This window comes from Abramis brama (genome assembly GCF_963993115.1).
Source record: "Abramis brama genome assembly, chromosome: 6".
Classification (NCBI taxonomy): domain Eukaryota; kingdom Metazoa; phylum Chordata; class Actinopteri; order Cypriniformes; family Leuciscidae; genus Abramis; species Abramis brama.
Window position 1 is genome coordinate 25,038,516 of NC_139968.1, and position 23,337 is coordinate 25,061,852.

Below are 23,337 nucleotides of genomic sequence, written 5' to 3' on the forward strand. Positions count from 1 at the left end.
CACATGGGTGTAGTTCATCACATTAGCTGTGGACATGATCCAGACCATTTCACAACAAGACAAAAGTGTCACAATACTGTTTGTCTTCATTTTGAACAGTATATCTATAGTTTTATCATAATAAACCAACTTATTTTGTCATATAGCCTATTTTGTTTGAAAGGTGCTCTTGTACTACGGTTTAGGCTGTGTTATGTAATGTTATGACATTCAGACATTTTAGGTGTGGCAAAGTGTGTAAATACTTGCAGGCCAACATCAACAGTAACTACAATAAACATGAAAAGCAGTAAAACACATCATATCGGTTTTATCGCATTATTTTAGTGTTTACATTAAATTGTCACTAATTAAGTTAATAGGCAAATACACCACTAATAGTTAGATTTTGTCTGGATTTTGTGTTTTATAATACACAATTTCTTTCTGCAATAAATGTATATAAAACAATAATAACAACGATGCACTAAACAACACTGCAACTGTACCATAGTGCAGCCGAATGAGGGTGCAATGCTGCTTGTATTTCTCCGGTCCACCTTAAGAGCGGCCCCTGTGTTTACGATTTCCTGAAGACTTTTCCAACCAATCACAAAGCGTCCAGCTTACCTGCCTATCGTTCTAACGCTTCTGGTTGGTCGACGCTCAGAAATCGCAGCCAGTCAGCTGCCTACAAGAGCTGTGTGGAGCCACTAGAGAATGACAGGTCGAAAAAAACAAAAAAGGAAGAAGGAAAATTTGTTCAGCTCACGCCATTGCCATTCGCAGTAGAGGATGAAAACTTTCGGAAACTTTTCGCGTTCATTTTAACCTGCACTTGGTGTGAAGAACTGCCGCTGACAGGAATTACATTTGGACGGGAAATATTCGCCTCTTGTTTATGGTCATGTGAGAGGATTTACCTGAATAACTCAGACTTTCATCGACAGTTAAAGGAAACTGAGGGGAAACTGAGGGGATTTTACATGCTAGTCATATTTTAAACACTTCTCAGAGACACCAGACAACCATGTCGGGGGGTATTGGTATCTATGCGGCCAAGAAACGGAAGAAGCCCGTTCAGAAAATGTAAGTCTTTGTGGGGACTCTCATGTTCAAGTTCAAAGCGCGCTCGAGTCTCGTGCATCAAGGTTATTGATACAATGTAGCAATAATTCGAGCTGCTATGTAGGCTAATGTTTCACAATAACATTTTGACAGTAGAATGGAGTGTGTTATATTTAGCAAATTCTAGTTCAGTTAATCATATATGGATATTACATCTTAAAATTACAATTGGAATTGCTTGCGTTTCAAATAGAAAGGGATTTTATATATATATATATATATATAGCCTATGTGTGTGTGTGTAGTCTATAAAGTGGATTTTTTCATCTCCCTGGGGTGATTTCAAACTTTTTAATGAATCTCAGTACAGTTTAATTTACTGTAAAAACAATAAACAAACATATAACAAATACAATTGAAAACTTAAACTTAAATTTCTGCTTAGTAAAACAGGCTAAGTGTACTGTCAAAGTCACAACTAATTTGTTTACTGCCACTTTGAATTGAATCGAAGACTCTGGAGTCATAAAATTGAGTAGAAATGACAATTATTGCGCAAAGTTTTGATGGCTGTATACGAAGTTGTTGTATAATGATGAAAACATATATCGTCTATTGCATCGCAAACAAAAGAGAGTCTGAATTTGACCCAGTTCTGTATGGGTCGGGGCACCTTAAGATTCGGGCTTGGTGTGTATAGTTCTGGGTCTGGCATGGAAATAGTACTCTTGTATTAATCATAATCAAGTTGAGAGTTGGCGGCGCTCTCACGCGATGCTTACACGAGGGAGGGGTGAGCCGGGGGGAGTATGTTATTGTAATCTGATATAGTCTTTTTTCACATCATGAGAACACAGATTTTTTTTTTTCTTCTTTGCTCGCTCCCCCTCCTCAAATTAACATATTTTTAAGTCACGCAAACTCTTACGCAACTGTGGTAGAACTGGCTGGAAATCCAAAGCACGCCTTTGAGCTGTTGAAGGAGCTTGCAGATGCTTTAATTTCATGATTTTGCAGATAGTTTCATAGGACAAAAATGGAATTGTCTTAGACAATGACTTTATGGGATCAGGAATATATGCTTAATGCATCTGATTTAGTTCTGTGCATAACTTCTGTTGCAGGGTATAAGGCTATTTGTATCACTTCTTGGACAATAACTTTCCTTTTCTTTATCTAGAGCTTTCTCACTTTACATTTACACTGTTCATGTTACACATATTGCATGCAAATATAATGGATTACAATAGCAGGGTTGCTAACAAAATGTGTTTACAAGCATATCCACAAAAGAGTTTCATATTAAGTACACGTAAAAATGTGATCAGTTGACTTAAATGGATAGTTCACCCAAAAATGAAAATTAACCCATGATTTACTCACCCTTAAGTCATCCTAGGTGTATATGACATTCTTCTTTCAGATGAATACAATTGGAGGTATATTAAAAAATTTCCTGGCTCTTCCAAGATAGATAATGTAAGTGAATGGCTGTTTGACTTCGGAAGTCCATTAAAGCGCATCTATTCATGATTAAAGTGCGCGACACGGCTCTGCAGGGGTTAATAAAGGTCTTCTGAAGTGAAGCGATGCGTTCGTGTAAGAAAAATATCCATATTTAAAACCATATTTTTTTTAACGACGGTTGGCATCCATCTTATTGGTGCATTACCGCCACCATCTGTTCCGGATTGTGGATCAACCAGTAAGTATCTAATTCTACAATGAGTTGGGATAGAGGGCGGGGAAAGAAAAAAGAAAAAATTAATAATAATAGTAATAGTAAAAAAAACAAAAGCAAACTTAAAAGAGTAACCCTTAAACTTGATGCACAACGTGATGACGAACACGGTTGCCCATCCCTGTTTGTTTGAACTGCGAGAGGCGTCAATTGCCGTCATTACGTTGTGCGTCAAGTTCAAGGGTTACTCTTTTGGCGTAAATCGCTCTTCACTTCAGAAGGCCTTTATTAACCCCCGCAGAGCCGCGTCGAGCACTTTAATCATGAATAGATGCGCTTTAATAGCCTAGAAATCTAGACGCACCCTAGCGGCAGCAAAATGTATTTCGCAGCCAGGTGGGTCTAGCAACTCTCAATAGACCTTCTAGCTGCAAAAACCTAAATTGGGTCAGGCCAATCACGTCGTGTATAGAGTAGGCGGGGGCGGGCTTAACATATGACGACAGAGTTGCGACGCCTGCCACTTGAAAACAAAGAATGACGGCTGCTGGAGAACAACGGTCTTTCGAATCGGCTTTGGTCGCGACTCTGGAGGACTTGGAGTTAAGTTTTTCTTTGAGAAAAGAGCAAAGAACGGCACTTAAGTCATTCTTAAAAAAAGGAAGATGTGTTCGTCGTTTTGCCGGCCAGATATGGCAAAAGTTGAATCTATCAACTAAGCTCCGCTGTTGGGAAAACGCTCTGGTTGGTTTAAGCGCTGTCCTATTGCGTGCAGAGGGAATTTGAAAGACAGCCGTTTATCCCGCCCCTCGGATTGAGCCGTGTCTATGGTGAGTTTCCAGACCTAACATCTTGATGTAGGTCTGGCTTGCCAGGCTAGCGCTTTAATGGACTTCCAAGTCAAACAGCCATTCACTCCCATTATCAAGCTTGGAAGAGCCAGGAAATTTTTTAATAGGTTATAACTCCGATTGTATTCGTCTGAAAGAAGAATGTCATATACACCTATGGTGGCTTCAGGGTGAATCAATCATGGGCTAATTTTCATTTTTGGGTGAACTATCCCTTTACCTTAAAAAAGTGAGGAAGCCCGTTGCCTCAAAATTAAGTAAATAAACTTCATACGTAGTTGAAAAAAATTGTGGAATTGTCAAGTTCACATAACTTAATTTTTTCTATGCAGTTTATTACCAATCGTATTACTAACTAGTCAAATCAAGCAAGTTATTAAATATTGTTTGTAACCAATGTTTTATTTTTATGACTAATTTAGACGAAAAGGTGGCCACTGGCTGATATAATGTTAAAATGCAGTTAAAAGTAGATCGATAATTCATCAATATCAGGGTACAAATAAGCAGTTGTTGCACATTTTGTACACTTGTGTTTTCATTTATATCACAACAACTAGTAATATTTTTTTATTAAAATATCTATAATGTATTATTAATAATATTATTATTATTATTATTATTATTGTCAAATTTGAACAAAATAAAACCGTTATAAAAATAGTTCTGCATATCTGTTTTCGAACATGTTTAAAACATTTCGATATTGCTCTAAAATAATGGCACCATACATATTCAATTTATTGACCTCAGAGATGTATGCAAAATAGCTTAAATCAAAACGAACCCTTATTTTACGCAATGTTTACACAAAATTCACTAAAAAAATGCTGTGTGTTGGTCACACTAATAAAAGTAAGTGTCAGATCAGGTCAGAGAGGCACTTTAAAGTAACAACATTTTTACAGTATACTAAAGTTATTCTGTTACATAAACACTAATGTACTCTAAGGTGTGACTGTTTATTTTCAGCTGTTTTGTTATTAGTTTAAATGCGTCCTACCGATTTATATCACTTAAGTTGATGGACAGGAGGGATTTGTCTGAGAATTTATGCTTGTTGATGTGCACCCAATGTATTTGGCCTGCAAACACGCGCATTAAAAGGCATTGGCACACAGAGCCCCATACCTGTTGACAGCACCGTCAAGCCCACCCACCGGGTTATGTGTTTATTACCCCATCTTTGGCGCAGGGGATGGACGACCTTTGCATGGTATGTCCACGCTTCAGAATAGCTGCTTACTGGAGCTGGAACTGCAGTGTGTGTTTTAGCGTGCTGATAGACGTTAAAACAAGCCAGTAGGGTGGCGAGGCGCTGGAGCGACCAAAGACTGCATCTGACACAAAGAAGGTATTGAGAGGGAGTGTAACCAGACTCCTAGCTTCACACCGCCGTTGCTGGAAGTTGGAATGCTGTAGAACAGTAGAACCACGCTCTCTCTTTCTCTCTCCCTAAAGAACCTTGTCTAGATTTCCTCACTTCTAATCTATGCGAAAACAAAAACATAGGCGCAAGTAATGAACCGGCTAACCTCACCCTTCTGCTGAAAACTTGCAGTTGGATCTTCAGCTGGAAGTTTTCAGCATCTCACGGCAGGCTGAGAAAGACATTGAAATTGCTGGGAAAAGTTATGCAGCCTCGCTGACTAAAATTTATTTCTTAATAGAAAAAAATTTCCAGGCCCCAAAATCTAGTCTAAAACTAACAGTTTAATATCAAAAACTTAAGAGCAAGTAATGAACAGGCTAACCTCACCCTACTTCTTTCAGCTTCTCGTGGCGCATTAAGAAAGTCAGCATGGCATTGAAATTGTTAGGAAAAGTAATGCAGCAAGTACCGGCATGTAACAAATTGGAAGTTCCTTCAAGTTCAAAATGCAAGGTGATTTGACCTGATTTTTGTGTTAATAAGCAGATGGACCAACCTGAATATATGCTCTTAAAAATAAAGGTTCTTTATTGGCATTTTAAGAATGTTTCGCCTTTTTTTTCCCCACACAATGAAAGTAAATGGGGTCCAAAACAACATTACACCCCACTGACTTTCATTGTATGGACAACATTCTTCAAAATATCTTCTTTTTTAGGTTTGTCGCATGGCAAGAAACCCTGAGGTAATTTTGAAAACATCTTTTGTTTCGAGTCATTCGAGTAAGTAAACGGTGACAGAATGGTAACTTCTTTGTAGAATTATCCCATTTATGGTGTTTTAATTGCCCAAATATTGTAGTTGAATTTATTGGCTTTAGCACAACCCGTTTAAAAAATGGGCCTAAACTCTGCGGTCATTAGGGCCGTCAATTTGAATTGTTCACAACCTAGATCTTCATTTACAAATAGAATTCTGTAAATGAAGATCAGCTGGTTTGTTAATTGCTCACATGATGGTCCCGCCTCCAGTCGTGATGTAAGGCAGTTTGCACCCTGACAAAGTGCTTTAGAAAAGGCATGTTTACTGTGTTGATGTGCACTGAGATGAGATGGGTATTTCTGGCTCAGAAGCTCGGGTACATTGATACTGAGCTTTGATGTGTACTGAAAGAAATTTGGGTCAGCACCAGTGCAGAAAGTCACTCCCTCACAGACTAGAGTTTCAGCCTGTCCGTCACTTCAAATACCCACAAGTCTTGTCTCGAGGAAGGAATGAGGAAAGCAGACACTCCATGGTGATGCATCTCCGCTTGGTCAGATAAAGTTTGTGACAGAACTTGAATTCGTACCTATTGACCTTAGGGCTAGATGATATAGACATGAAAATGTTAAAATCTTTTCTTAGCTGTAATTGTATAACTGAAATTTAGACCAGAATCTGCCTTAAAATAGCTTGAATGTTACTCTACACCCTTGCTTCATTTAGTATACACAGAGCCATGAATATGCAAATTAGCCCTGCCTCCACTCACTTACACCAGCTCAAAATACCTGATTCACTCACTCAACTTTACTGTGGTATACGCTACACGATGGCAAGGAAATATTGATTTAATTCAGTCATATATGTTTGAACCAGAAACTACTTCAGAAGAATAAGTGGAAGAGTGAATTATACAGGCTCGTCTACAAGTCGATGTATCAGAATGGTAATGCGTTTTTATACTGCTCTCAGCATGCCCACCACACACCAGCTTATTGGTGGAGAGGAGACAGAGTGATGAAGCCAAACAGTATAAATGGGGATGATTAGGAAGCCATGATGGATAGAGGCCAATGGGCAAATTTGGCCAAGATTGCCGGGGTTACACCCCTACGCTTTTTCGAAGGACATCCTGGGATTTTTAATGGCCACAGACAGTCAGGACCTTGGTTTAACGTCTCATCCGAAGGACGGCGCTTTTTGACAGAATAGTGTCCCTGTCACTATACTGGGGTGTTAGGACCCACACAGACCACAGAGTGAGACACAGGCAGGCTTATATAGTGCTTTTTACAGTACAGATTGTTTCAAAGCAGCTTTACAGTGATAACAGGAAAATAATGCAACAAAGTTTGTTTCTGCTGTACAGCAGATCTAGAAGAAAATAGCGTAATAGTCCAGCTTAAGTAAATTCAGTGATGGTTCATTTTTGTTGTAAAAAAGTCATTAATTTGGTTCATTTATATATATAGCCGCTCTGGAGAAAACAGTGATGTCATTGTCCAGCTCAGTTCAGTTCTCATATAATGGTGTCAATGCAGGCAGATCAAAATTAAAGTTGAATATTATTGGTATTATTCATCCACTATGCCTATCCAATTTAGAATTGATTTTAAAATCCACTGTTTAGATTAGCTGCTGCTTCCTTATATCCCTCCTAGAGGATCGAGCGATCAGAGACTTCTTATAGTCCCTCACTCGAGACTGAAATGAAGAGGGAGTTGAGTTTTCTCTGTGGTAGCGCCAAGGTTATGGAATAACCTTTCTTTAGAGATTAGATCGGCACCTTCTCTATTTACTTTTTAAAACTTATATTTTCTCCATTGGTTTTTAGCAGATGTGTTGTTATGTAATTATAGTTTATTATTTATTATTATTGTGGATTCCTGTTCAGTACTCTCTACTCTGTCTATTAAAGGGTTTGTTCACCCAAAAATAAAAATGATCCCATCATTTACACCCCCCTCAAGCCATCCTAGGTGTATATGGCTTTCTTCTTTAAGCCAAACTGGATTGGAGTTAAAAAATATCCTGACTCTTCCAAGCTTAATAATGGGAGTGAATAATTTTTTGTTTTTTGAAGCCCAAAAAAGCACATCCATCCATTTACTGTGGCTTTCTGTACAGCACTTTGGTCAGCCTTGTGGCTGATTTGAAATTTAGTGTATTAATAAATGAACTTGAACTTGATATAAATAGATTTACATTTTATTATTTTATTTCGTTCTGTTCTTTTTTTTTTCTGCAACTTGAGTTCTTGATCCAAACCAGATGTGGTTGAGCTCAGCTGAGGTTATCGGGTGGAACACAACCACTTTTGGCTGAATTCGCCTTTTTCTTGCAGATCTCAAATCAGTTTTCATCCGTTAAAAACACTACCATCAAAAGTTTGGACACACTTGACTGAATTTGTTTTTTATGATCTTCAAAGCATGATCTATGTGTAATTTATTATTATTTATTAGTGTTTTATTCAGTTGTTTGAGATCATTTTTAAATGTTTTTGGTTTCTACATAATTCCCATGCTAAATTTGTGATATTTACTATTATTCTGATATGTGGAAAATAAAAAAACTAGAAATTGGTCCAAACTTTTGACTAGTATATCTACGCACAACTGACTAGTAACAAGGACGTGGAAAAATTTTTTTCTCAAGATAGATTGCCGAATGCCTTCAGATTGTTCCTTCACGGTGTCCTCAGTAAACCCTTCGAGTGAATGCATTACATGGAGACGGAAAAAAGCTGCTGTGCAACAATGACTGCAAACTTTATGAAACTGTCTTTCCAGTGCTTGAGTTTTCAGGTCGAGCACCAAGTTTCAAAGGAAAGAGAGGGAAAATAAAGAATCAGTTGTATGAGAAGCAATGAGTGAGCGAAATACACTGAGAGATGTGTATTAAAAGAAAACAAGCACAAAGAGACGAGTCTTCAGATGGTCCTCCGTGTATTGTAGGCAGCATGAGAAACTCTTTTGCATGTTAGGACCTGCTAAAGGAAAACAGTCATGATGTCATACCTCATGTGATTGGCCTGAAACACTTGTACACGAGAGGATAGGAGGAAGAATGAAAGATTTCAGATGTTCCCTCTTGAGTGATGTCTTCAATATAAAAAGAATTCCTCAGCAACCACAGTAAATGTTGGGAGGTCCACATGATCAGAACTCCAGTCACTGGATCAGATGTAATTCATGAGGAGTGTTGAAACTCTATTTCCCGCGATAGGAGTTTCAGAACAAACAATCATGGACAATAGACTAATACAACGTGATTGCCAGTAGGCAGTTACGGTTAGTTGGTCTGTTGGTACAGGTAGTTTAGCTATGCAAAAGAGACTTTGCTGTGATGCTGGGCTTTAAAAGATTATTTGACCATCATGATGGATCCACATAGACTTCTATGACCTTGCTTTATTGTCACCATGTGTTTTTAATTTTCAAGACTCGAATATATTTACTTGGTCTGGAGATTGGTCACTGGCCTTATTATTAAATGTTTTATTTATTTATTATTAATTTATTAACTTTTATATAGGCTTTTTTAAGACAAATAATTGTTGTTATTATTTGTTTATTTATTGTCCGTTTGTCTTGTCTTGACATACATATCAATGTTTATAAAAATAATGTTTTCTTTATTATGTTTTTATTATTTAAAAAAATTAAATAGCTTTTACATGGACTTTTAATTTGCAATTATATGTGTAAATGATATAGATATCATATTATGTAACTCCATACAGGACTGTTGACAGGCATATTGAGATTCCAATTGGAAACATTTAAATTAAATAATTACATCAATAATTATATTGATGCATTTAAACACTTTGTAATGCGGCAAAGAGGTGACATAAATGCATTTACAAGGGAATAATAATCCAGGCAAACTGAGGGTACGTTTACACGACAGCAATGTACTAAAAATGGTAAAGCTTTTTCTTTGTACAGATGACAACGTTATGAAAATGATCCCCATTTACACGGATCTGCGAAAACGACTAAAACGATGTGTTCTGCTGCCAGGCCAATAGTTGGCGATGTCACTTTGTAAAGAAAGACTGCGCACATACGCATATTTAAGCATATAGACAATAATGGGATCGTTTTCAAACACTTGCACTTTGAAACCCGTTTTCAAAAGTTTGCATTTTTAGGCCCCCAAAACGTAGTCGTGTAAATGAACGGCCGAAACACATAAGTTTTCCGTTTTTAGTTGAAAACGGTGTCGTGTAAACGACCCATGAATTGACATTAGCATGAATGCTGCATGATTAGACAAGTGATGGGTTGTTCAGTCAGGGGCCAACGGGCCCTGAAAAACATCCATTTGGCGATCCAAAAATGGATAAATGGTTTTAGATAAGACTGAAGGTTGAAGTTTAATTTTGAAGACATTTGAGTAAATTTTGACTGTAAACTGACGCATCTAGCTCAGAGATCACCGATAAAGACCATTCTAAAGAACAGAATCTCCTGAGAAATGAAATAGTAGGTGAATCAATGCGGCGCCAACAATGACGAGCCCTTCCATGTCATTCTAGAGAGCTGGAGCACAGGGCTGAAGGGGAAGGAAGGGGCTGAACGCGCTCTTTTGTCCCCACAGGCTCTTTTTTCGGAGGCTAGTTTTACTTTCTTTCTGGGAAAACATAATTAGGGTCCGGCTCGGATGGCTAGAGTTACCGCTCTTAGTCTTCTGGCCTGGCAGGCAATGAAAAGGCTGTATGAGTTTGAGTTACAGACATAGTTTTGATGGCCATGATTCCAGTAAGAGTCCTCAAGCTTAGATAATGGGTTTCTTAATAGAGGATATACTGTTGATGTAGTACGGAATCAGTAAAACTGTTTTTTGGGTTTTTTTACATTTCTGATTTGACATTTAAAATGTTAAATCTACAAAGCCTGATGGTTACATTGTACAGCAAACAAAAAAAAAACTTGTTTGCTAAACATTTTGCATGTTACAAGCCAGCATTCAAAAGAAGCCAATGTGACTCAAGACATTGTTCAGCTACCGAAATAATGCAAAATGACTGCTGTCTTTGTTTTAATTTAGTATCAACTCGGTATCAAAATACTGAGGTTGAATATCTAAGAAATGTTCACATATCACACTGTCTCAAAGCTCCTGAGTCTGCCCGAACCCCTATTTATACATATTTATAGGTAGCTTTGTACCAAAACATATGATAAACCAGTTGTGAATTGTTTTTATCCTTTGTGTATTATACACAGACACTCTTTCTTTGTAGGCTTTCATCTTCTTGAATTCTTCCTTTTGGACATTTTCCAAACAATAAGGTCACCTGCATTCCTTAAGATATGTAAACAACTAGATGCCACAAGAATAATGGCTGTCCAAAGTAGCATCACAGTCCATAGCAAGCAGTTTAACCCAAATTATTTCCTTTTCCTCCAGACCCAAACCACCACCACCCGATGGTATCAAATCCAACCCATCCAAGCGGCACAGAGACCGGCTGAACGGTGAATTGGACAAGCTGACCAACCTTCTTCCCTTCTCAGAAGACATCCGTGCACGGCTGGACAAACTGTCAGTGCTTCGACTAAGTGTTGGATACCTGAAAGTTAAGAGCTTCTTCAATGGTGAGATCACGACTTAGTCTTATTTTAGGCAGCCCTAAATCCTCAAATGTGTTTGTTAAGAACCAACTGACTTTAAGTACAGTAATGAGAAGACAGGAAATGATGTGAACAAGGGGGAAAAGGATCAGAGGATGTCACAAGCAGGACTGAAACTTGTGCAAGTATTACTGCTTAGTAGTGAGTCAGAATATGTGTGCTAAATGTTAAACTTCCACTCAGATGAACGGTCACTGATTAATCATTGCTTTCCAATGAATTTTAGTTAAATTAATTCATTTTATAAGTTCACTGTCACAATCATTGAGGTCCTTTCTACCAGGTTAAAGGCAAATGAAGCCAGAGGAAGTGGCGTTTGTTGCACTTCCACATATCACCCTTGATTTCATGATTCATGTTTTTCAGACCAAATGTGTGAAAATGCTTCTCAGAATTATTCCGTCTTAGCCTTAGTGGTATTCTACCTTTATTAATTTATGTAGCATCTTCAGTAAAATTCAAATTAATTTGTTTTGCTTGCACAGTTTACCAGAAGGTCCATGTCACATGGATGATGTGCTAGAAACTTGTGACTTCAGCTGACATGTTTATTATCTCTGTGAAAACTTACAAGGCAGCTGAAAGATCACATGCTAGTCTTGTTTGGGTTCCTTAACTTTCTTGACATCATAAACTAGGCCTGTGTTTTCTTTCATTCGACTTTTTTCTGGCTTTGGAATAATATGCATAGACCTTTTTGAGTTTCTGAGGGCTTCAGATCTTCAGCCAAAAAATGCTTGTTTGTTTGCATGTCTTTAGAAAAGGCTCACAAAAACATCTCAGCATGACCTTGCAAGGAGTGACGTAGGATCTTCTCATAGAATTAATCAAGTTTCTAAGAATAATATAGAGGGGAAACCTCTCAACGGAAGGATAAATCAGAAGTTCCCAGAACAAGACCATCCATAATGTCTGTCTAACAGTTTATTTTCCATAGAAATTTAGTCATTAAATGATTGATTTTGAATTTTAGTCTGGGTTGTGAAGTGGTGTTGAAGGTAAAACAGCTTAATGATTTTTAATGACTTATTTTTGCTTTGTTTTGCTAGTCAAAAAATTCTAAATATTCTTAAAACAAGATAAAAAAAAAAATTATCAATGATTCTCAGACATTTGAAATGAACAATGAGACAGAAATACTAGTTGAGAATAGGATATTTTGCAGTGGACAAAGCTGTTTTGCAGATGTAGTCAGTTCTGGCCAGTTGGTAGGACGTCATAATTTTATTTGTTTTGTAACAATTGTGGCATTTGAATTTGACTGGCTTATCCACCTGTCAAAAATAGGCATTGCATTGTCTTCGGTAAACAGGTACACAGGAAGAAAAAAGCCCAGAGGACATGTGTTGCTGTCCTCTGCTATCATTTCTAGATGATTATAAAATGACGAGACATACCCTCATGTTTTTAACACACAATCTGGATGTAGTATTATATTTTGCTAACATAACCCCTGATGGTGGCTGTAGTTTTTTTTTTAATTATTATTATTAATTCTGAAAACATGTACATTGTTTAAGAAGACTTGTCTCAGGTCAGAGTTCTTTATCTTAGACTCTGTTATCTTGTTTTTTGAACATGATAAGTGTGGCAGCTATGAGGTGCATGCAGAGAATTTCATTGTGAAAAGACAAAGGGCCTTATGAGAAACATTTTGGGAGTCATCTTGGCACCATCAGAGGGCAAGAAAGACAAACAGGCACGGTTTGGCATTAAGAGTGCTGAATCAGACAACGTGGAGTTCCTGGCAACATCCTACCTTGTTCAGGGAACTTGCCCAGTCTGCTTGGGGACTTGAGAGACTCATTAATAACCCAGTTTAGAGAAGGGTGTTTTTGCAGGACAGAAGGTCTTACCTAGTGTCATTTCAAAGGTCTCCGGCCTGTCATAATTTCACTGCCAGACTCGAACTTCCTTTTCCTTTGAAGAACTGGCCATGCATTGTGTGGAAATTCATCAAGTCTTTTCCATCCTTCTCCACCTCCGTTTTACATTTTTCATTTGAAATCGGCCCTCCAAACAAACGGACCACCAAAGGCATGACAGAGCACCAAATGTGCCAGCCTGGTGCCCCCAGCTAAGCTTCCTTTTATTGTTCTACTAAAATAGCAGCAATTAGAAACCGGTATTTGGGGGAGAGTAGAAAAGCGAGTGAGAACGAGACAGCGCAGGAAAAGAGAGCTAAGGATGAAGAAGACGGTCCACAAAAAGAGAGGTTATTTTTGACCTGCCCACAAGATTCACAGCTGCGCAGAGCACTTGTCGCTCTTAAAAGATCAAATAAAACGTGTCTCTATGCATTTGCTTGTGTGCACTGTCCCTAGGAACCACAAGTGTGAAGCAGAGAAATGAGGGCGACATGAGGCCCTACAAGTAGACACCATGTCTGATGTTTCTGCAGTATATGCACCATAAATAAACTGTGACAGACAGGAAACACAAGGTATTGCGGTAAAACTGTGTCATTTCACAGGTTCCTTGAGAAAGCAAGCAAAATAGATGAGCGACAAATTGGGAGCATGTGGTAGACATATCCAAACAGAGGTGCTAGACAAGTGCCCTATTTCCTTCATTGCCCCCATCCTACCCTTTCCGGCATTGCTATGTTGTTTTTAACTTCTTATCTGCGTCGTGAGGTCCAGTTTTCTCTGCCTCTCTGTCAAAAGAATTTACATTTGGGTAGGGGCTGGGTCATTTACTTCACTCTCCATAATTAATTACTGTAATATCAGGAAATAACGTCTTGGGAACTCTCAAGCATTTTTGTGTAGTACAGTGGAGCTTGAAGTGGCCCAGTCCAAGCTATTTTCAATCCCTCTGCAACAGTATTAATTGGATCAAAGCTACGAGTACAGTAACTCCTTTATCAGCTTGTCTATTTTCGTCACTAGCTGTGAAATGCAGAGAGGCGTGCCCAGGGCTACGGATTCCTCCACGTCTGACTTCTAGCAGGTCAGACACCGCCTTTGCAGAGAATGGATCCTCTGTTGACGTCCTCCCATCATCTGAAACCGTAGAGACAGAGGGAGATGGAAGGATCCAGAAGGTTGCACTGAGAAAAACCACAAGATTCGATCCCACGGTGAGATGCACAAATGGGACATTGTATGAACTGCGTTCCCAGCATGCACTGGGGCCAGGGCACCGTTGTGTATTGATGAGGGTCAGGTCTGGAGGAGTCGCTACATAGAATGGTCCTTGTCTGAAGTGTAATGTGGTGTGTCATTGGTCTAGCTAAGATTTGACCTTAGGGATGAATCAGTTGGCTTCAAAACTACTTTTGCGGCGCCCAGAGTATGATGGAAAGAGAGAGAGACAGAAAGAGTCCTGGAAATAATGGTTCATTGTTACTCATTTCTTCATCTTTGCCCTTTCAATGTTTAAACAAGTTTTTATGCCTCTACCCTAGGGTTGTCACGGTACCAAAATTTCAGTTCATGATGCCAATTTCAGTACCAGAGCAAAAATTGTGGTTATCACTGTCAATCATTGCAGTTTCTGATTCAATCATGCATTTAAATGTGGTTGTCAATCCAGAAACTTTGCAGTGTACTTAGCAGCATGAAAAACTTGTATTCAGATTGTGAAAGGGTCATGAACAAAGCATTTTGTTTCAAGCATCAACAAAGAGATTTCTGCACTCTCGCGAAAACTCCCGTTATAATAAAAAAGTGGTCCTAATTATACAATGAATCTCTTATTGACATTGTGTTTACACTTCGTTGGTTATAATGAAAGGATTCGCCAGCGTACGCTGTGCGTTGGACAGAACAAAAAATTTTACGTTTTCAACGGTGTTCTGACTAACTTTCTAACTAGCACCACTGATAGGCCACTATCAGTTTTTTTTCTACTTAACCACAGTAAAAAATTTAATATAATAGGCCTGATAATTTTTTGCTTGCACTATTTAACACAGTTTGTGCTTTTTATTATGGTAAGGCGTGTCAAGTTTATTTGCATAGCGCATTTCACACACGCTTGGGATTTAAGTTTCGCTTTCTCTGGCAGCACAAAAAAACATGAAGGTATTAGAAATGAGAATGACTGTCGTCATGTTCCTGCTCATGTCCCACATCCCTCTCAAAGCACAGAACGGTAGGCTATATGACGCATCTTTGTCGGGAAATATAAAATAAATGTTTTTAAATAATATGTGACTTTCTTATATTATTTAGGTTACCAATATTTACTGATATTTATTTCAGTGTTTTACTGGCTGTAGTGTGGTGTTTCACTGATGGAAGTGCTCAAATAAACACTCGCGTCGGTTTCAAAATGGAGGTTTAAGTTGAAATAAAATTAAATGAATTCCCTTATATAGAATAAAACAAACTGTAATAGGCTAAATGGAACAAGGTAACGTTAGGGTGGCTAGCTCAATTAGCGCAGCTCACATTTCAATAAACGTGACATGAAGTCCCAGTAAAATCTCATGTTTGTGTTTTAACAAGCTCCTATATTTCGCAGTAGATTAATTTAGATTGATAATAATGGGTAAAAAGGCTAATACATTTTGTTTCTATTATTCTATTTTCCACAATGTCAAAGCAACGCAGCTTACCAAAATACTCATGTATGCGCTTCTGTCCATACAAGCTCAAGCAGTTGTGCGCTCTAGACAGAGAATAGTAATCCAGTTGCAGGGAACACTTTAATAGGCTAAGAAGAAGCAAATATATCTACAGTATAACGAGGTTGGGTTCCTTCAACTGTCCATCCTATTAAAAACGGCTAGGCTATATAAGATAATTGTAAAAAAGAGTATTGTATTTCGCCAGATTTTATAGTGTACACATATTCAAGCGCAAATGAGAACCATTTCGAGGGGGGTGCCAGGTGTGCGAAAAAACACACGCACAAAAAAAAACACGAATATTCGAATCCCAAAATTGAAACTCGAATACCAACCCACCGAACGAATATTTGAATATTCGGGTCCAGCCCAATTGGCTACAGTGCTGAACACTTGTAAAAACACGCAAAGAGACCTTTGACGCTCAGAGAGCGCTCAAACAAACATGAGTAAGACTGTTTGAAAGCAGCGTCATTAAGCAGGCACCGAATATACCTGGTACTCTGTACTACCGGTACTGCAGAAATGCTGGTACTGTCAACTTTTTTAAGTACCGACTGGTACCAGTACGTTTGAGAACACTACTCTACCCTGTTCAAAGCGTTTAGCCTCACCCTCGTTCTTGCTGCAAATTTCGTTGCGTTCTCTCTCAGTCTGTTTTTCTGAACTGCATTTTCTGAGTCTTATCTAAGTAGAGATCGCCACGTTCCTGACGGTAAATAGATGGCAGGGTGAGGGTGGTAGGGCTGAGGGAGGGAAGGGTTAGTGCTCTGAGCCCTGAGGCATTCCGGCACGCCATGGGGGCTCTGCAGGTAGTGGAGGCCTCAGACCACTTGGGGTCTCTCTCATTAAATCTGCCTTTTAAAGAAGTGGGAACTCATCTCTTTTTTATCTTTCCCATAACACACTCAATTGTTCTACTTGGGTGGAACCTTGGTGGCTTTATCCATCAACTCTTTTTCTTCCCCTTCAGATGTCTACAGTGTTTAGGATGTGTCCCATTTCAGAGGTGGCAAACTACACAGACGATTTTAGCATCATGAAATTTAAATGTTACTTGAGTGGGAAAATGAGTCTTCCGCAAGACCACAAGTGTTGTATTATTTTGTTCAACGTGATGTCAAGTCATGTTTATCATCATTCCTTCTTTCTTTTTTGTCTTAATTGGCCAATTAAGGACTTTCTGTGACACGAAGGGGCATCCTTTTGGAAATGTTTGGACAGTTTTTGGTCAATCTTGAACTTGAACACTAGTCTTTTGATTGCTCATGCTGGTTAGTCCTCGTATAAAAGGACAACCTCTCTTTAGAGAGATGCCCCTTTTTATCAGATAACTTTGAGAAATGGTTCATTTTCAATTGTAAGCTAAAGACTGAGGTCAGATTGTAATCGCAGTGAAAGCAGATTGTGTTAAGCTTTTGCTTTTTTAACCTTCAACTGCTGAGTAGGTTTCTTGAGTTTTGCTTGAGGAATGTAAGGGGTTGTAAAAACTTTGGTTTCTGTTTTCCTTCTTTCCTCGTTTATGACAGACGGAATGCCCAAGCAGCCAAGACAATGGAACAAAAATGCTTCCGTCTTTTCTAAACCTCAGTATTCCTGAGGCCTGTCAACTCTAGTTGTACCTCCAGTGCTAACACCTGATTTAAGTATTATGATTATATTTTTTAAAGGCATGAAAGCAGCATTCATTATTGTCCTGCTTGAGGTTTTGTTTTCCCTGCCCTTATTTGTTTTGGGGTTTTTTTCTGTCTCCTATTGTCCTTGGTTAGAAGAGTTCGCCTGCCCTTTCTTTTGTTGATGGGAGACAAGACAGATGGACTCGGAACATCAATATTTGTGCTGGCATGAGAAAGTAGAGACTAACACCAGAGGCTTTGGAACAGAGAGAGGAAAGACGAAAGCCCCTCTCACTCCCACACTTCAACTGCACAATTTTTTGTTCTGCCGCGTCTCTGAATGCGAGAGCGTACGTTGGTCGGTCTCTCTTTTTTTGCCCTTTGATGTGAACATTTAGTCATTAGTCTCACCGCAGAACAACAATCCCAGCAGGGGTCTTAATTCTGAGCTTGTACATGCACAGGTTTACATTACGCCCTGTTACTTTGATGTACTAATTCAAGAGAGAAATGCATTTATCTTGTTTTTTCAGGACTACAGGCCTGATTTTTAGCAACTTTAGCAATATATTCATCTTTGAAAATTTGTATATATATATATATATATATATATATATTGTATAAAAAAAATATATTTTATAAATATATTATTCCTCTTTTTTGATTTCTTTATGGGGTGCATATACATACGTCAGGATTCAATAGCTACATAGTGATTCAACTTGATACCTAGTTGCCAAACTAGTGCTTATGCCAATGGATTTCTGATAGCACCACTTATGTGCAGCATTGCTAACATACCTAGCTCAGAGCATTAAGCTTTTTAAGCTTTTTCACCCCAAGTTTTTTTCACCTGTTAAACGCTTACGGAGACACACATAGACATCTCTTTGACAAGGCTATGCTCCTGAGACACTCATCTGAAATACCATCGTAATAAGGCTCTTTGTAGCTGTGTTGCCTAAGGTAATTCTCATTCAGATGATGCTGTCTCTATTTATATCCTGGCACACGTAACCTCTGTTACCCAGTAGCTCTCCTATGCAAACCAGGTCGCCCACTAATATGAAACCAGCTTTTTCATCATTCAAATTCACAACGTTTCTCTTTTGTGGCAATTGTTTAGATGCACGTCTTTCTAAAGCATGACTCGCAAACATGGCAACTTTTTGTGCCTGTCTAGCAATTCACAACCACATGTGGTTGAAACACACTGTTTTTACACCCACTAAAAAAAAGCGAAATAGTAAAGCTGCAGTGCTAATTCAAAAGGGCTCTCGCAGGCTCATCACACGAAAACAAGTGCTGCAGTGTTCCCCTACACTTGAGGTGGCGATAGCATCAACAAGCATGCCTATCAGCAACACAAGACGGAGCTTTTAACATCATCTCAGTCAAAACACAGAACTTGGCTACTCAAGTGGAGACAGGCCCAAGAATGATAAAGAGCCAGCATGACATCTTACTTGCTTTTGAGAGAGAAGGTTGGAAAGCGAGGTACCATAATGCCTGTAGTCACTAGAAATAAATGAAATAGTCATGGGGAGAAAGCGAAAACATCTGTGATTGGGTTGTCATTATACAAAAAAAAGAAAAGAAAAAATCACTAGCAGATACCAGTACCAGTTAAATTTCTTCATTCTTGATACACGTTTATACCATAAAAGCAAATATAGTTTTTAGTTCATACTTTTAATATATATTTATTTAATAATTGTAACATTTATTTAGATTTATATAAACTTAAACACATTTGAGAGTGTATTTACATTAAATAAATTAATTTCTTATTTAATAAATATTTTGTTTATAAATCAAAAATAATATCAATTTTATATTAATTTATATTGGTAAAAAAAAATGAACAAATTAAATTAAAATACAAACACAATATAAAGGTTGTATTGCTATTTTTTTAGCATTTATTGCACATTATTTTATTACATTTTTTAGCATTTAGCATTGATTTCATACCAAACTACCAGCACGTCTGATATCCCTATTCCGTGACAGTGTGAAGAAGTGATTAATGTGCTAGCAATGATGAGTAATCTCATAATTCCAGGTTGTAGCGCTCTTCAAACAGAATGTATCAAGCAGACCAAGAGCAGTAATTTCAATCGTGTGGTATGTTGTGCATGGCACCAAAACAGCTTGTTTTCTTCATAGTGTGCATGAGACTCAAGCATGAATCACTGGGCACAAGAGTCAGTGTAGTTCTGCCACCAGATGTTAGCGGCTAAGCCTTTTGCTGGCTTGCGGCTACTCCTTGCCTCATGCTGTGATTTTCATGGTTTTTCCCGCTAAAACACGACGCCACACAGCAGATTTGGGCTCGTTCCAGTAGATGTGAGCCAAGGTTAGTAGGGAAGTGGCTGACTTGAGGTGGGGTAGGGGAAGAAAAATCATGAGTCATCTCCATGCTATCAGTCATTTTTGCTAACTGAAATGCTAACGAATAGGAAATGGCTAAACCAAAAATGTAGGGTGGTTAACCCTTAGCCTTATGAAAGTTTACCATAGTAGTCTTGCATAATAACCACCATACTCTGGTATTTGCTTTAAGATTTGTTGTTGATATTGTTTTTGGACATTGATCATATCAAAACTGTAGTTTATTGAATTCGTTCAAGTAACTTGGAATACCATAACATGGTATATGATTTTTATAGGGTACCCCATGGTACATCTCAAGAACACTGCCATTGTGCATGTCTAAAATACTATGGTATTACCACAGTACTTTGGTAATACCATGGTATTTTGGAAGTACTATAGAGTACAATTTTTAAACATAGTCGTGAATTCCAGTACCATGGTACATACTAATTTGTAAGGGCTTTAATAGTCTATGCAGTATTTCTCCCCAAAAATACCATATTGGTAGTCACCTTTGCTATAGTACATTTCTACAGTTAGTGTGACAGTAGTAAAACCATAAAGAATTTGCATAAGGCTGATGTACTCGATGTCCAAACTTTGTCATTTCCTCATGTTCATGTGGTGAATCTCTTGAAAGTTGGGGGGTGATGTTCCGTGATAGCCCGAGGCAGTTAGCCTGACAACTTAGCCTTTTTATTCTTAATCCTGAACTTTGATGTGCTTACACATGTGTTGAAACTTACACGGTTTGATCATTTGGCATCCTAGCAGGGGAAACCTGTTAAACGTGTTGCTCATTTTCCTCCGTGTACACAGGAAGTACTCTTTGTTCAGAAAGAGAAGGTGAGAGAGCAAAAGAAAGTATTTTACAACATCGAGCAATCTTCATTTGCTTAGCAAACTAGCACTAAACAGTACAGTACTAGCTCTGAGGTATACAGTACAGCAGGATTTTTGCAGCACTGTGGTTGGCTGGTTGGTTGACTGTCTGTTCTCTCCGTATTGCCTGAAGGGAAACGTTCGTCAGTGTTTGCGGCAGGCTGCCATACATCTGCAGTCGTCAATCCACAACTTTTCTTCCTCTTCTCACCTGCATGCTACCTTTCCACTCATCTGTCTTTGATCCCGCCATCACAACAATGTTTTCTTTTCCTTGTCTTTTTTAAAACATGCACACACAACTTACCTCATCCATCTCTTTAAAGCCACATGGAGAAAGGGAAAGATAGAGAGACCGGGATGGGAGGTGGAAGACCGAGAGAAAGTCAGAAAGGAAGGAGAGGTCTTTTAGGGGATGTTCTGCATTATCTGGGGTTTTCGAAGAGGAAAAAGATGTTTCCTGATACTCTTCCACTTTGGCTCAGATCTGAAATATGGTCAAGACACTGTTTTTTAACCAAGTTTGCAAGATCTCTTCTATTTTCTTTAAACATAGCTGTCAAAATTAAGGATGTGATTCTCAAGTTGCAGAAACAAAACTGTTTCAAGGCAACAGAGAAACAAATATTTTCTTTGGGTCCTGCAAGAATTGCATAGTTGGTAGCTGTGTTTTGTAACATACTAATTGGTTTATAGCTTTTTCAAGATGGACATTAGCATATGCAAGCAACCTTGGACCACCAACATATGAGTTCAGTACAGTCGAGCTGGTTTTTGGCACATGCTGGTCAAACAAGGTCATCACATTGATTTTGGACCAGCTAGCATTTTCCAAAACACGGTTTCCAGTTTAAACTAGATTTTCCAACAGGGACTAGCCGGTGAAATTGCAGTTTTGTAATTATTAGCCTACTTGTTTGCTTATTGTTTGGTGTCATCAGTTGCTTTTTATCCTGAGCGACTTATGGGTTACTTATTGCAACAATGTTATCTCTAAAACACTGTTAATGGTGGTCATTGATAACTGTCATAATATCTAGTTCTTTGACACTTAACCCTTTTCTTTCTGTTTCTGTTTATCAGGAACTGATTGTTCATTTAACAGGAGCAGAACATTACACAACAAGGCCTACTACTGATCTGGCAAGCTTTGCGTTATTGCCTCAGTTATATCCATGATCGATTTCACACACCATAAGAACGTATGTGCCAAAACAAAATGGCAGACATTTATGGCGTCATTGACAACTGTTTTACAACTGTTTTACAACTGTAGTCAGTTACAACAGGGCTAAAGGTGCACCGGGGTAAAAGGCATATTTGACTTTATTCTTTAAAACCACTAGATGGCACAAACATTCAGCTCAGCACTTTTCTTAAAGCAGGGCTATGCAGTTTCGGGAATTTCTTCGCTGTATTCTCGCTTTTTGCTCGCAGGTTTCTCTATAGAGCTCCGCCTACAGCTTCGGAATAGATATTTGACAACACTGTCGAAAAACTCGTTGGCGACTCTCGGATACCAGAGGCTAGTAGATCAACGACATCAAAGCAGATGGGACATTCTTTAAAACTTCTTCTTTATTCGGGTTCGAACAGCGCGAGGGAGCGCAATAATGACAATTTTTTTGCAGATTTTTTTTGCCGTAAAGCAATTCGTTACATCGTGAGACCTGATATCACGCGATACTTCCTGATGCTGAGTCCGGCGACCCGCCGGCCCAAAGTTGCAAGGGTGGTTTTTCGGCTCACAGGCGCTTGCGAGACGACCACCATTCAACCCGAAAAAAGTCATATAACTATTCCAATGACTCCGAAGCTGTTCGGTTAACGTAAAAAAGTTACTTAGTTCACCTTTAACAACTGCTTTTGATGATGTACGTGGAAATTTGGCTGATCCTTGACACAATCGCGGACAGCAACACAAAGTTGATTCTGCGCTCATTTGATCTTATGTTTAATGTTTTTTTAAATGTTGTAGATTTATGAAGCAAATGAGAATCGAAAAAATTATTGTCTATATTTTGAGACAAAGGTCTTCTTAATGATTTTCAGTTTTGTTCAATGTAATTAAAGCAACAGTTTTTCAATAAAGGAAGAATATGTAAAAGTATGGGATTTGGGGTAAAAGGCGCCCCTGCTGTTGGAGCGAAAGGCACAATAATTAATATGATAATAAATAGCTACCTGATTTTTCCATTTGTTGACATGATGTTGTTTTGCCGACCGCTGCGCCGTCCTGGTCGCAGCTGCACGTCGGCCACTGACTCGCCGATTAGGACGATGTCGTCGGCTCCGCGCTGTCGAAGGCCTTTTCGTAGTCTACGAAGGCCAGCACCACGAAGGCCACTAAGATATTAATCATATCATATAATAAAATAAAATATCATATTTATTTGTTACCACTGTAAAGCATTATGAAATTATTATAGGATCTCATTCAATCCTTTCAGAATCTTTACTTTTTTTTATAATTTTGTTTCTTTAATATAGTAATAAAATAATTTTGTATTTTTAAAATGAACA

General features: G+C 38.4%; 1 protein-coding gene across 1 annotated transcript in view; it reads left to right on the plus strand.

Annotated features, from left to right (window-relative positions):
• The first annotated feature begins 728 nt into the window (after positions 1 to 728).
• The window catches only part of ahr2 (aryl hydrocarbon receptor 2), a 59,236-nt gene continuing 36,627 nt past the window's right edge, over positions 729 to 23,337 (plus strand). Inside the window, exons 1-2 of the mRNA XM_084117415.1 lie at positions 729 to 1,068; positions 11,138 to 11,325. Coding sequence (XP_083973541.1) covers positions 1,010 to 1,068; positions 11,138 to 11,325 — 247 coding nt within the window. The 5' untranslated portion in view covers positions 729 to 1,009. The remainder of the gene's footprint in view (positions 1,069 to 11,137; positions 11,326 to 23,337) is intronic.